At 42.6% G+C, this 15,548-nt stretch overlaps 1 protein-coding gene across 1 annotated transcript in view; it reads left to right on the top strand.

Moving 5' to 3' along the window:
• LOC126391796 (glutamate receptor ionotropic, NMDA 2D) overlaps nucleotides 1-15,548 on the top strand; it is a 64,524-nt gene that overhangs the window by 39,120 nt on the left and 9,856 nt on the right. Inside the window, exons 7-14 of the mRNA XM_050046737.1 lie at nucleotides 3,089-3,294; nucleotides 4,001-4,169; nucleotides 5,582-5,735; nucleotides 6,217-6,342; nucleotides 9,529-9,758; nucleotides 10,113-10,273; nucleotides 14,298-14,367; nucleotides 14,476-14,593. Coding sequence (XP_049902694.1) covers nucleotides 3,089-3,294; nucleotides 4,001-4,169; nucleotides 5,582-5,735; nucleotides 6,217-6,342; nucleotides 9,529-9,758; nucleotides 10,113-10,273; nucleotides 14,298-14,367; nucleotides 14,476-14,593 — 1,234 coding nt within the window. The remainder of the gene's footprint in view (nucleotides 1-3,088; nucleotides 3,295-4,000; nucleotides 4,170-5,581; nucleotides 5,736-6,216; nucleotides 6,343-9,528; nucleotides 9,759-10,112; nucleotides 10,274-14,297; nucleotides 14,368-14,475; nucleotides 14,594-15,548) is intronic.

Raw genomic sequence — 15,548 nt, 5'->3', positions numbered from 1 at the left:
CTCCTCTCAGTAGTGTAATGGTAGCTCAGTGGGCACCAGAGAGCTTTTGTCGTATTGACATGATAACGATACAGCGTGTTTCAGGGTTCACATGACATTGGATAACTTCCTCATCTCCCCCAGAGAGCAGATAAAGTGTGACGAGCTGGGGAGGGGGCCTCTCTGTTATTTAGTAGGCTTTGCTATGTAGTTATGTTGTTGTGGCCTTATTTAATAGTTAAAAAATAATAATAGTAATAGTATTAGTAAAGAATAGTAAAAGATAAAAAATTTTATTTTTTGTTCTTCCCCCATTTGTCGTGCCCCAGATGGACGATGGCGTCCTTAGCATTCACCTATACTGCCCATGCCACAGGCTGGCACTGGTAGACATGAAATAGCTCTTACATGAACTGTTCACAACAAGGTCTGTAGTTTACCTTGAGAAACAGGGTCAGGATTTCTGGAGAGAGACATTGCTATTGAGTTTCATTTTAATGGTATTTTCTATTATAGTCGTGAGAGGGCAGACATCTCTACAGCTGATATCTCCAACACTCAGCAACTCACATCAAAATAATCTAGACTGATAAACAGCACTACAGGTAAGAAGAAAAATCTGTGTTTTTGATTTTAGGTTGAACTGTCCCTTTAAGTTCAGTCTCAGGCTATTAAAAGTCCTGAAGGTTAGAGATGTGGATTTCTGCCTGCTGCAGAAACACCTCTGTCACCATAGCTCCCTCAGTGAAGCCCATTGTTTGTGCAGGCATGATTCTGTGAGTTACTTGCCTCCATCCTACTCAAAGCCATTATATGTAATTACATGGCAATGTCTGGTTTGACAATGAAGTAGATGACTAGTACAAACAAATCTGGATAACCACTGTAACCCCATCAATCAGTGTAGCCTCTGCACATGCACAAACGGTTCAGGTAATTGCTCCCAGCCCACATCACAATGAATATTTAGGGCCTGGTGTTCTAAAAAATACAGTGAGTGGGCACAGTGTATAATACCTGTACCATATAATTCAAAGCGGCACCATAGTCCTGCAGTAAATACAACCTTTATGAAGCTTATTATATTCCGTTTTTATTGAGACTGTCAGGAGGGAGATGTCCATTCATCTCTGCAGTCATTTTGTGGTCCACAGTTTGTGATACAGTATTCCACACTTTATTTCCCTCCGTCTCTGTTATGCAGAGGTGAACAAAGACTGATACAGTGCTTATTACAGGGGCATGTGTACATGTATGAGACTGTATAATACTGTAAATGTGTTAATGTAGTTTTCACCCTCTCTGTGTGAAAACTGATAAGGTTATGGTATGTTATCATTGTAAACAAAAGAGGCTTATTTATTCTACTTAATGAACAGTTATTTTAGAATGAATTTAGAGCGGCTGCTTTTATTTTATAGTTTTATTCTGTGGCTTTCTTAAATTTCGTTTTTATAATATGTGACAAATACAGTGTTTACGAGTGCATACTTATAATGAGAGTCAAAATTAAAGAGGTTGTAGGCAATGATATCAATTATTAGAATAAGCCAAACAATAAATCACAATACAAAACACTCCACTTAAAGTGTGTAAGTAATTCTATATTTAAACATTTCTGTTCTGTAGCATCAGATACACAGATCTATATCAGTGCCTTGCATGTACACAAAACACATTTGTTTGAGCCCTGCAATCATACCCGCACCGCAGTGGTGCAGTGGCTAGCATTGTCATCTCACAGCAAGAGGGTTCCTGGTTCCAGGGTGGGGGAGCCCTTCTGTGCGGAGTTTGCATGTTCTACCTGTGTCAGCGTGGGTTTTCTCCAGGTACTCCAGCTTCCTCCCACAGTCCAAAGACACGCGGGTAATTTGTGACACTAAATTGTCCGTAGGTGTGAATGTGAGTGTGAATGGTTGTCTGTCTCTATGTGTCAACCCTGTGATAGTCTAGCGACCTGTCCAGGGTGTACCTTGCCTCTCACCCTATGTCAGCTGGGATAGGCTCCAGCCCTCCCGGTGCCCCTAACAGGATAGGCGGTTACAGAAAATGAATGAATGAATGAATGAATATGTAATAACTGTCAGTACAGATTGTGGTGGTGCTTCAGTACAAAATCTAATAAGGTTTTATTTACTCAACAGCAACAGTTATGGGCAACATTATATGTAGATACTCAGCCCAGCTTCAAGCCGTTACACATGTGTAGACAAAACATGGCTGTGATTTAACAAATAGCATTTGCCAGCCTATGGTTAGAAGGCGTTCACTGACAATCAATAGCTCGCTAAGCTCTGGTAACTGCACATATTGCCCAAGAAGTCCTGTCCTTGAGTAAAGCTGCAGAGTTCAAACAACCTCTAACTCTGAACAATATCAGGTTGTTCATTGATTTGGGTTAGGAGGAAATGTAAATGAGGCAACTTGGAATCACTAGTAGCTGCCTAGTGTCAGCTGGGACAGGCTCCAGCCCCTTTGTGACCCCTAAATGAATGAATGGATATCAAGTTTTAACTTTGGTTTATATTGGAAAAGCTAAAACATACACAGCGAGTTTGTCCAAACATTCACAAAACCACCACCAACAAAACAGACATAAATGTAACGTCACATACAGATCTAATCCTACATGAATTCAGATCAGTAGAACAAAGTAAAGCAAAACAAGCATGAACATTTGGTGATTTCAGGGTGATTTTTTTTTAAAGGGGGGTTAGATATTGGATTGTTTATCTCCTATGGACATGATGATAACTTCTCCTATCTTCAGAAAGAATTTAGCACTCAGCCAGTGCTACATTGTTATGTGTGATTTACAATTTGTAAATGTGTTCTTTGACAGTAGCCTTAGCCTTTCTGGGGTTATTGTGTGGTCAAATCAATGCATTTATTTCAAGAAAAAGAATTAGATTTTAGATTCAAAACATTACCAAAGAGATAACATCCCAGAGATGATTTCTCAAACCCTAAGAGATAATCTTTGGCCAAAATCTGTTCAAAGAATAGAAATACAGATTGTGGTCGAAACGTGTGTGTGTGTGTGTGTGTGTGTGTGTGTGTGTGTGTGTGCTCCGTCTCGCTCTAATGTTCCTCTTGTCTGTTCCCTCAGGTAGGCTGGTGGGAGAACGGCGTGCTGAGGCTTCGGTACCCAGCCTGGTCCCGCTACGGGCCATTCCTTAAACCACCTGATGATGCCCAGCACCTGCGTGTTGTCACGCTGGAGGAAAGGCCATTTGTCATCGTGGAGCTGGCAGACGCTGCGTCCGGGACCTGCATCCGTGACTCAGTGCCCTGCAGACGACCCCTTAACGCCAGGTATAAGTCCTTTGGATTTAAGGTGATGTGTTTTAATGGCGGATCTGATCTGATTCTGTTTCACCCAAAACTGTGATTTTCACAAGTGGTTATAAAAACAAGTAAAGTAGTAGCCTCTCTACTTCAGTTATAACCATGTTATGAATGGAGTTCCTAAGCTCCCATGATGCCGTCCAATTGAGGTGACATCAATCACCTATCAGAACCGTGGTCTCTTCACTCCCTGGCCGTGATCAATAACAGACTGCACTCCAGAGGATCAGTGGAATGACTCAGGGGTCTGGAATCAGATATGACCACAGTGGAGCTTTATGGTTCATCAGCTTCTGAGGGGATGACAGCACCTATCCTACACTGGTCGATCAAACTTGTCACCAAGTGCTCGGCCACAACATTCCTCCTCTACGACCATTTCATTCTTATTTCTTTCTCCTTTGATTTCCTTTCCTTTCCTTTCCTNTCCTGTCCTGTCCTTTCCTTTCCTTTCCTTTCCTTTCCTTTCCTAGCCCTCTCCTTCTCCCTCACCCTCTCATTTCCTTTCCTATCCTTTTCCTTCTCTCTCATCTTTTCCTTTCCTTTCCTTTCCTTTCCTTTTCTTTCCTTTCTTTCGCTCTGTTACACACCAACAGTTTTTAACGATTTTTCTTTGACACTTTTACTTTGATTTTTACCCGTTTCTTTTCCTCTCTCTGTGAATCACTCACAGTGCCATCCACGAGGGTGTGGCTCCCATGAAGCAGTGTTGCAAGGGTTTCTGCATCGACATCCTCAAGAGATTGGCCAAGATTGTCGGCTTCACCTACGACCTTTACTTAGTGACCAATGGGAAGCATGGGAAGAAAATTGATGGGGTTTGGAACGGCATGATTGGAGAGGCAAGTCTTTGTTTATGTGTGTGTGTATGTGTGTGGGTGCCCGTGGTTCTGCCTGTCTGCCTTTGTGAGAAATGTGTTCTCGATGTCGGTCCCATATCACTGGGGTATGTGTGAAAGGTGTGTGTGTGTGTGTGTGTGTGTGTGTGAGTTTTACATTTGTGCCTCTGCGTATTTTGTGTTGCATTTTTAGGCAACAAGCCGCATAGTAGCATTCCTCTGTGTGTGCTCCAGCGTCCTGGGTGAGCAGTTAAACGCTATGTGTCACATCAATCGCTGTGAGAGTTATGGCCACTTAACCACTGCCGGCAATCAGACAGCTGTCATTTATTACACACACACACACACACACACACACACACACTCAAACATGCACACACAAATGCGCAGACACACAATATTGTAATAGAGGGCAAAAAATGCAGTTACACAAATTAGATGGACAAGCATGGTGCTAACACACGCTGCGAACACTCTTCCCTGCAAACACTTCCCTACAGTATGTTCATCTGCAGAGACACATCCCTTTTCACACACAGAAGCACAAAGACACACACATTGTCAGACGCCCCCCTGGCTAGTTGGGATTAGTCCTTGATATTTTCTCTGCAATACGCACTGAGGTTCATGATCCGCCATCAAGAAAGACACAGAGATGCTGGCGGAAAAAAAAACAGGCACAAACAAACAAGCGCACACATGCTCACACACATACTGAGATCGATACGGGGGCTGCTGTTTCATTGAAGCGCCCTGCTGTTTCTATCTTTGTCCCAGAGGGAACTTGCCAAACGCCAGTTGTCACGGGTTCCAAAACAGTTCCACCGCTCTCGCCTGCTCGATCATTTATAACTTGAGCCAGGGCCAGAGCTGTCTGTCGAGTCTATTTTCACATGCAAAAGGCCAAGTGAATTTTGTTTTCTCAAACTAATGTCTGTCTTTTGATCAGATGTTCCAAAGCCTGCCATTCTTTGATCAGGTAATCCAGAGACTTGGCAAAGTTGAGGGGAGGGTGCTCTGCTTTCCGCTCTGCTTCATTTTTCTGCTGATTTGCTCTGAAGAGCGGATGTGCCATGTCTAATGTAGATTAACATTTCACTTGTACAATCAGCAGACACAGCGGTTTTCAGGTTTTTCTAGATGGTGGCAGGGAGGAGAAGGGCCCTCGCTCATTTTGTATGCTAAAGAGATGCACAAGAGACACGTGTTCAGTATTTGTACCAGATTGAATCCCTGGCCTTTCTCATGCAGGCACATTTGAGAATGTACAAAGGGTCAGGGTGCAGAAATGTCACCATCTCACCTGGAAAGAAACCTTTGTGAACTGTAAAAGATTGGCTTTGTCTGTCTGTAACCACCACAGGAATTACCTATAATTAGATTTCTCTCTCAGCACTGATTCTTGTCCCCTTCAGGTGGTTTACAAGCGAGCCGACATGGCCATTGGCTCGCTGACTATAAATGAGGAGAGGTCAGAGGTCGTGGATTTCTCCGTCCCTTTTGTGGAGACGGGGATCAGTGTCATGGTCTCCCGTAGCAACGGAACTGTATCACCATCCGCTTTCTTAGGTAAGAAGCTGTGTTTGTGTGAGGCGTCGAGCTGATGTACAGAATCTAATCTAATTGTAAAGTGTTGAGTTTGCATAAAGAGCCTCAGTCTTTGGCTGCTGGTCCTTACATCTAGATTAGCCGTTACTTTTTCTTAGCCGCTCGTGTCTTCCCAACTTGTAGTTTCACTCTGTCAGCAGACTCAAGGCTCCAGCGGGAGAACAGTTATTGGCCTATAGACTGCATTGAGATGATTGTTAAAAAAGAGAAACAGTGTTTATGGACTTCTGGAGAATATGTTTTCTCCAATGGTTGCTACATTATTTTCTCAGCATACAAGGCCCATCTCTGTGTATACAGTGCATAATGTGCCAGGAAACTCTCTTGTCCCCTCTATTGATAATAACGATAACAATGACAATGATTTAATAATGCAGTAAAACTGTTTATTATGCCCTTATTGTATGTGGTAATTTAAATCTTATTTTGTTTGCCTTCACAGAGCCCTACAGTCCAGCAGTGTGGGTGATGATGTTCGTCATGTGCCTGACCGTAGTGGCTGTGACCGTCTTCATTTTTGAGTTCTTCAGCCCTGTGGGCTACAACCGCAGTCTCCAGACCGGCAAGAGTGAGTGATGGATCTAAGCTGTCTGTCTTTCCCAGTCTGACAGATGGGCCTGCGTGCAGTCCATCACTGTTGCCACATGAATCAAATGGACAAACACTAAACACACTCCTGGACTGTGGTTAAAGGACTTCAAAGTCAAAATGTTTTTGACATTATATGATAATGAACTTTGTTGTCTCTAGTGAATTTATTTTCTTGCTCTCTGATTGGTCAGTCACATTCACATTGAACCAGTTGACATTTTGGCTCGATCCCAGTACACCCCTTGCCCCTATCAGATAGCTCTTAACCCTCCATTTTGTGTGTTCATGTCTAGGGGTAGGGTGTCCTGATTGTTGTTGGGATAGAGAACTAGGGTGAAGTGTTTCGACTACATGGTCCTCCAAATAGAGTTTTTTTAGAGGCACACTTCAAACCTCAGTGTTATGTGAAATCATCTGCAAGATGGCTGCCCAACCAACAGAAGAAATCCCACAAATGTATTTTCTTTATTGATAAAGATTATAAAACTATGATTGTTGTCGTATAGACCCTTTTGTCAGTTTGTTAGCTGGAGGCAAAACATGACTCGCCACCACAGGGCTGTAGGCTACATAGGAGTCTCAAAATGTCGTCTTGTTGTGTTATTGGGAGCCAGAACAGAAGGAGTCATGGCTCAAAACTTAAATTTGACCACATACCAGCTGCCACTGCCCGTCAACAAAAACAAAGACAACTATGGTTAAATGCAATAAGACGAAAAGACTGGATGGAGGCGACCATCAAAAATGCACGTATGTGCAGCGCACACTTCATATCAGGTTAGGGAAAAGTATTTCCTGTTGTAGGGATGAATAACGTTATGTGTATTAAGGGTTATCATGTCCACATCATCAGAAATTGGGAATGTATTAAGAGGAATACTGGACTTCTTTAATGCTAAATTTTTGGTGCATTAGCTAACGTTAGCTTCTATAGCAAAACAAACGAAAAAAAACAAAAACAATCTCGTGTCATACTTCTTTGTGAGATTGGTAGAGTAATCAGCCACAAAGCTTCCTGTGAAATCATCCATCCAATGAGCGAGAGTATACAGGTCAGCAAGTCTGGTCCTGTTGGTCAGTGTTTCCTTTTTCAAGTAACACTTGCGTCCCCGCAGAGTGAGTCACCTGACAGTGCGCTCTACACTAAAATGAGAGCCCTGCTGGTCAAAGAAACAGACCATTATATTTCTATATGAATTAATGAATGAGTAACTTAATCACACATTCACTTCTCTGCACTCTGTTGCTCCTCAGGCAAAGTGCCAAGAGTGCGCTCTGCCACTCCGAGAGTTTGGTTCATTCAGACAGCGCTCCGAACTTACAAACAGTCCAGTTTGTGCCTAAGTGCATGCTGGCACTGGGAATAATTATTTCTAATGCAGCACTTGCATCATCTTCCTCCTTTGTCTAAAACAAGCCAACAGAACTCCCTAGCTAGCGCTAGCGAACGTTTGTGGAGTGTTGTCTTGGCTCCAGCTAAGCCCCGCCCACCAAAAAACGCCATACTGTTTACTAACAGTAAAACGATCTATTATCTTAGTTTAATGCTGTTTTGATGTATTATGATAATTTTCTTTATAACAAGCATAACAAAAGTAGTATGCTGATGTCATAGTAGCCAACAAGCTAGCTAGCTAACACTACATTGTCGTTGCTGATTTGTGCAAGACAGTCCCACTGCTGCTCTAATATCAGTGCAGACTGGCAGGGTTGGAGCACAGGTTGCTAACGTTAGCCTACAGAGCATCACTAGTGGCCAAGTAATAGAGCGCTGCAGGGATGATGTTTATTTGTAGGCCAGCATGGAAGTTAACACGACCCAGTTTCCTGCTACAAAAAGCACATGGTATTTTTCTATTGGATTTTGGATTAATGCAGAAAATAAGCTTTGTAGCCAACAAAAGTTTATGATACTCACACATTTTGTTCAGCAAGATAATCCTAACAGATTAACACCACTTTTATGATTTTTGAAGTGCAAATGCAAACACCAGAAATAAAAAACTACACCATGGTTGCATGACAGCTGTAAAGCTGTGTTTGGGGTAATGATGCTCTGTAGTCTAATTAAGCCTCTTGTTAGCAACCGCCTTTTTAAGACACGTAAAGGGTTAACATTTTACAAGTGGGGTATTTACTGACGTATTTTATTTCATAGAACAAAACGTGAAAGTCTTTTTAAGCTTGTGTTAACCACAGACACTATTTTGGGCATCTAACTATCGATTGATAGCATGAAACTTAAGTTGTGAACGAATTTCAAGTGTCCATGCTTTCCTATCTCCATCAGATAAATGGCAAATATAATTTTGATAATGTCATTATTGCCGTAGTTGAATCTGTTTACGTAAATGCCATCGAAGACGACCGTTGACTTATCAGGGTCTTGAACGGTTGTCCCATTTCAAAGGGGAAGATTAGAACCACTCATGCTTTTAACTCTATTCTGAGGGGCAAACGGACACTCAAAAACGAGGAGTGGGGGTAAAAATAAGAAATGGGATTGGACTTTGAATGTGCTGCCCTGAATCCTTGTCTGTGAGTGAGGCGAAGAGGAAATTATACCTACAGTATGTTGAACTGCATCCAAGTATTCTCGATATTGAAGCAGCCATTTATTATTCAACAGCATAGTTTGTACCCCTGTGATACTCAGTATGCCTGATGCCTCGGTCCAATACCCAACCCGACTCGCCTCTTTTACTGCATGATTGCTGTGCTCTACATAATTTTACCTCTCTGTCATCCTCCCATATATCCCTCTCATTCACTCATATCTCTCTCCTTCCTTCCTCCTTTACTCCTGTTGTATAAAGGAAGGAGTGTTTGAGCCCTTTCAATGGTGATTTGCACCATGTGGTTTAATCATTTGTAAGATCACGTAGCAGCTGAATTGAAAGCTGCCGTCGTCGAAATGTATAGTCGACGCCTTATGAGCTTTGGTGTCAAAAAGCCTGCCAGGTATTTTCATATCCAGTAAACCCATTTTTACAAGATCATTCAGGGAAGTTTAATTTGAATCGGCTGCTTCATCTGCAGCCAGTCGCTACTGAATAGACTATTGTGCTGTGTACTGGCTGGAAAAAAAAAGTTAATGTTACAACCACTCATTACGCTCTCTCTTTTTCATTCTGTCTTTTTCCCTCTTCATCATTTTGGCCAGAGTCTGGAGGGTCTACTTTCACGATAGGAAAGTCTGTATGGCTTTTGTGGGCTATTGTCTTCAACAACTCCGTGCCAGTAGAGAACCCCAGAGGAACCACCAGCAAGATCATGGTGCTGATCTGGGCTTTCTTTGCTGTCATCTTTCTGGCCTCCTACACTGCTAACCTGGCTGCCTTTATGATCCAGGAGGAGTACATTGACACAGTGTCAGGCCTCTCGGACAAGAAGGTACCTCGTTGCTTGAATACTGATTAAGTAGGGAAAGCAGAAGGAGAATTAAAGTCTTAGAGTGAGCCAAATCCCATGCATTTGAATGTTAAATTGATTAAAGCACAGGAATTCAGAAATGAATAAAATCTCATTTAACGTAACTCAATTACCACAGTTCTTGAATACTTATAAGACAGTTCTAAATGCTACTTTAAGTCCACAGACTGCTCTCTTTTCAAAGATTTGACTGTGCATGGAGTGTTGTAAGTTAGTCTGGGAAGTGGACAGAAATAGGTCAGACAGATTGGTGCACAGCCTGGTGTGTCTCATGCCCCTTCCGTCTCCCTCCCTCGCCTCCCTTTGCTCCGCTAGTTTCAGCATCCCGAGGAGCAGTACCCACCTCTGAAGTTTGGCACGGTGCCCAACGGGAGCACAGAAAAAAACATCCGCTCCAACTACCCAGACATGCACCAGTACATGGGCAAATACAACCAGAGAGGAGTGGAGGACGCCATACTGAACCTCAAGACCGGGTCTGTCTGCTTTTACATGATTTTCATGCATCCTGCTAAGATCTTTTTTCTCTCTCCACATCTCGCTTTTTTAGTTTCCAGTAGCTGAGTTTCCATTGAAGCATACTGGCAAATTATTGTGTGTTAGATTTGGGCAAGTTGTTCAAATTGTTCAGACTTCCCTCAGGCAAATATAAAACTATATTGTTCTTTGCTTGAGACATAAAATCTATATATAAGCTTACAAGACAAATACAACCAAGATGCTCCCATCACAAATTATTATGTACTGATCCAATAGTTTTAACGTTGAAAGAGAAAAGTTTTTTTTTTTTTTACTTTAAAGAAGTATTTCACAGCTGGAATATGTTTTCACAAAACTGGGCCATCTATGTCTATAACGTTGCAAATACTTTTGAAATTGGTAACATGACCAAAGAAAAAAGAGAAAAACAGCTTACAGAACAAACTGTGCCGCACCGGATCAATGAATGCTTGATGATGTGAACATAGTTTAAATAGACCCAATTTACTTAACAGAATTGCCAGACTATGAAGGATACAAGATACTCTGTCTTAGTGACAATGCTTTCTTTTCTAATAAATCTAACCAAAACAAATATCTGCTTAGAATAAAGTCAACTCAATGGATTGCCTTCCAACAACCATAACAAATCTGGATTCTCTTAATGATTTCTTTCTCAATTAGTGGACTCTAGACTACATTTGTCATAAAGTTCTGATAAATGCTTGTCATGGTTAAACTTAACGATTCAATAACAATTGTTTAAAAATGACATCATCTACTGAAACATGACATTTCTCCCAGAGAGTGATCCCTATCAGTCTGTTTCTGACCTCATCCCTTTTGGTTTGAACAAATTTTGTCCCTCATGTTAACATACGTAGGAGAGTGTTAGAACATGGCTTGATTAACCAACCAGGAGTCAAGGGCCCTAAAATTTACCCATACTGGACCACCAATCCACCAAAAGATACAGATATCCTCTTCAAAATCAAACATATCTGAATCCATCCACAGATAGGTCTCAAGGGCAGCAGGCCAAGCAAAGCACCCCAGACGTCCATCTCCCCAGCAACACTTTCCAGCTCCTCCTGGGGAACCCTAAAGGCCCGAACATACTCGGGTGGAACATACGCGGAACGGACTCCGCGGAGGTCCGCGCGGACTCAAAGCGGACGTCCGCAAGGCCTGTGCGCGCAAAGCTCAGATTTTACGACCGCGCGGACTCCGCTCCGCGCACCAGTGACTACTCGGCATGTATTTTTCACATCGCGGGAATTTTTCACGGACATTTTTACAGGAAACTACAATGCGGAAGTGCGCTCGACTATGGAAGCCCGAATGACTGCGGACATTCCTCGCGGAGTCCGTTCTGCTTATAGTACGCCCGAGTATGTTCGGGCCTTAAGGCGTTCCCAGGCCAGATGAGATATGTCATCCCTCCAGCATGTTCTGGGTCTGCCCCGGGGCCCCGGGGCTTGGAACACCTCTAACTGGAGGTGCCCAGGAGGCATCCTGATCAGATGCCTGAACCACCTCAAATGATACTTGATGAATGATAGTCCTTCCAGATGTCCGAGCTCCTTACCCTCCTTACCCTATCTCTAAGGATGAGCCCAGCCACCCCATGGAAAAAACACATTTCAGCTGCTTGTATCCGAGATCTGAATGGTTCTCTGCCTGAAAGCTAAGAAACAGGGTTATCCATCATTCAAATACCTGTGGTTCAAATTAAATAAATATGCAAAAAGGTTAATTTTTTGTTCTTAAATTTTAAAGGTTCTGTATGCCACATTTAGAGCGTTAATGTACTAACAAGCCACTATTTGTGATGACTTCCCGAGCAGAGAATTAAGTCACACTCCCTCTGTGTGTGCTGTTATCTGAGCTTCTCTGTGGTTTGTTTTGGTAAGCTAGTCCGGCCGTGCATGCTCGTTAGTACTATGGCTAGGTCATCATTGTGGCTTTGCACTGTGCTCATACAGCTGATCGTGCTGATACTGTGGTTGCTGCAGCATAGTGCCCATCCTCCGGTTCCCCCCATTTAACACCGTTAGCTCTGTCAGCACTGTTGCTGTTGTTTAACGCTTTTTATGGAGTTAGCATTGTTAGCTGCTAGCCGCAGGTTCAGCCACCTCCATGTTGAGAACCATTTCCAGACAACTCATACACTGTGATTTTTTTATAGAGCTCCTTTAATTAGCAAAAAAATGTGTAAACTTGTAAAAACTTATTTTTTATATATATATATATTACAGGGTTGACACTTCTTTACATCTTCTGAATTTTTTTAGGTTTTCCCTGCTCTGGGTTGAGCAACAGCAGCCTTGTAACACTCTCTCATATAGGTGAACATGTAGGANAACTTATTTTTTATATATATATATATATATATATATTACAGGGTTGACACTTCTTTACATCTTCTATATATATATATATTACAGGGTTGACACTTCTTTACATCTTCTGAATTTTTTTAGGTTTTGCCTGCTCTGGGTTGAGCAACAGCAGCCTTGTAACACTCTCTCATATAGGTGAACATGTAGGAGAAAAAAATCTGTTCAAGTGGAAACAGGTTGAGGTCAGAGAGTGATTGATTTCTGACAGAACGCTCCAGTTGTCTTCAGATGAAACATGGGCACCTTGAACTGATACTGACCGCTCTTAGATACTGTACAATACAATCTCACAACAAAGTCAATTTAGTAGCTGTTTTGGAGCGATTGTATCACACCATCTTTATCGAGTAGGTGTTCAAATTGCCATTCCTCTTAGCACTTAAAGGATTTTTTGTCTACAGTATGTTTGCTTATAGTTGAGATTGAAACTTTGTTTTTTACATTGGAAACAGCAGTGAAAAAAACAGTCACAGTTCAAACACTATTCATTTTATGTCTGTCAGTTTGTTAAAGAGAAATCACCTAATGTGGTTTATCATTTTATAATTTTGTTTTTGTTGGAGTCATACCTGCTGCCATTAATTTTGTGTGATTTTATTTCATGTTCTCACTGTCTCACTAGCAGGCCATCGTACACAGTAGCGTGCTTTTCAACTCCAACTAACATTTCACATCTTTTATCACACTCCTTGCCTTCCTGCACAGATTCTCTCACCTTTACTCCCTCTCTCTCTCCACCTTCAGCGCTATCTCCACCCACCCACACAGTGCGAGCAGCATTTCCCCCTTCAGTTTCTCGTAGAATCTCTATCACCCGTCATGTGTTGGATAATCCCAGTTTACTTTATCCTAAGCCTCTGTCATCATTCCTCCCTCCCCATTGCCTTGACACCACAATTATAACTCCCAGTGTTAACATGCACAAAAAAATGAGAAACTCTTGCTTTTTTCCTGCTTGTCTTTTCTCCTCTTCCTCAGTACTTATCTTTTCTTCCTCTCACGCCTCATCTGGCCTCTTATCTTACCATTTCTCTCTTTTCTCCTTCTCTTCTTTGGTCCATTCTTTCCCCTCCCAGTGTGCTTTCTCGGTGTGTCTGTATTTAAACTTTATAATCCTCATCACTCTCTGGCTCTATCCCATGTCTTTCCCCCCTGAAGTGTGTAAATCTCCCCCCACCCTCCACTCTCTCCCTCTCTCCCTCTCTTCCTGTCACCGCGCTCTTCGCACCGTATAAATCCCCATCCTCCTCCTCCTCCCCTCCGCCTCCTCCTCCACCACCTTCCTGCTCCCTCTTACTCACACATCTTTCCCTGATCTCTGCCTTATTTTATTCTCCTTGTGTTTCCACTCTTTTCCGCCAAGCCTGCTTTACTATTCCACCCATCCTTCCTTTCTTCTTGTTATGATTTAACTTTTCATGCCCTCTCTATCATTCTGTGCGCCTGTCTGCCGAATATTTTTGCACCCTAACTCTCTTCCCAGGTACATTGTAGAGATCCACCTTTATGCCTCCTCCTCCTCCTCCTCCTCCTCTCCTGCCTCAGCTGCTCTCTCCATCCCTCTGCTCCCTCTCTCCCATTAAATGATGAATGAATTTCTCTCTTGATCCCTTTACAGGAAACTGGATGCTTTTATTTATGATGCTGCAGTATTGAACTATATGGCCAGGAAGGACGAAGGTTGTAAGGTGAGGACTAACCCATACAGGCACTTTTGCTCACACACTAGATTCAACATCTTTGTCTCTTGGTCGTTTTTTTTTTTGTTAATATCTGCGCATTGTCCTTTTTCCAAGGTGATGACCATAGGCTCGGGGAAGGTTTTTGCCACCACAGGCTACGGTATCGCCCTGCACAAAAACTCACGCTGGAAACGTCCTCTTGACCTGGCCCTGCTGCAGCTGGTGGGAGATGGTGAGAACTATGGGGAGGGGAGGGGAGGAGAGGGAAAATAATTAGGACAATGGAGGGGCAAAGAGAAGGTTATGCTTAAAATGACAAGACAGAGAAACGAGCGGCAGAGTAGCACTAGCATGGGGGTGAATGGAGGACAGGGGGGGTAGATGAATGAGAGGACGTTGAAGTGGATGAGGGGAGTCGGAGGTGTGGAGAGAGCGATGGCTGTAAGGTGTTTCGATTGTGAGGAAATAATGGTGTGTAGGAGAGGGCAAATGGTGATGGTTAAGAGGTTTGTAGGTCTCTTTATTGGCTATAAGAGAGGAGGGGAAATAAAGGGGGAGGTGGGCGCAGGAGGAATATTATTTGTTGGTTACAAGCATAGTCTGTGGGGTAGGTGTGAATTTTTTTTTCAAACCGGTTTGATGTTAAACCAAACAGCAACTTCTGAGTGGGCCATAATGACACTGGTCCCAGCAACAGCTAGCATGTGACTGTCGTGTAGCATCATGTAGCATCAAAGCTTGCTGGCCACACTGAGTCCTTTACATACGCACAACAGCATCATCTGTGTGCTTCAGATCAGACTGGAGACATAACCAATTAGAAGATGGTGAATAGTCTACTTGATATCTTCCTGTGTTTGTAAGATTACTTTTAAAACGGAAAACATATTTTATATTGTGATATTTGCTGGAAATGACATAAAATCGCCAACAGCAAGTAGCCTAGCTTGTTATTAGCGAATGCCAACAGAAACTTTCAGCCCACTGGTGATCTCACTCGCGTCAGCTTCCACTGTGTTAAAGTTTATGTAGTGAAAGAAGGAGGTAATTCCTCATTCCTTATTTCAACTTCATGCAGGCTTCAAATCCAAAATCTTGTCATATAGGTGCAGTTTTACAATAGCTTCTTGTAGCTTCTTGAGAGACTAACTCTGCCATATCTCCTCTCGTCACCCCAAAAAACACAT

This window comes from Epinephelus moara, chromosome 6 (assembly GCF_006386435.1).
Source record: "Epinephelus moara isolate mb chromosome 6, YSFRI_EMoa_1.0, whole genome shotgun sequence".
In the NCBI taxonomy this organism is placed as follows: Eukaryota; Metazoa; Chordata; class Actinopteri; order Perciformes; family Serranidae; genus Epinephelus; species Epinephelus moara.
Note: the sequence above shows the minus strand (reverse complement) of the source record. Positions and strands in the feature narration are given on the sequence as shown.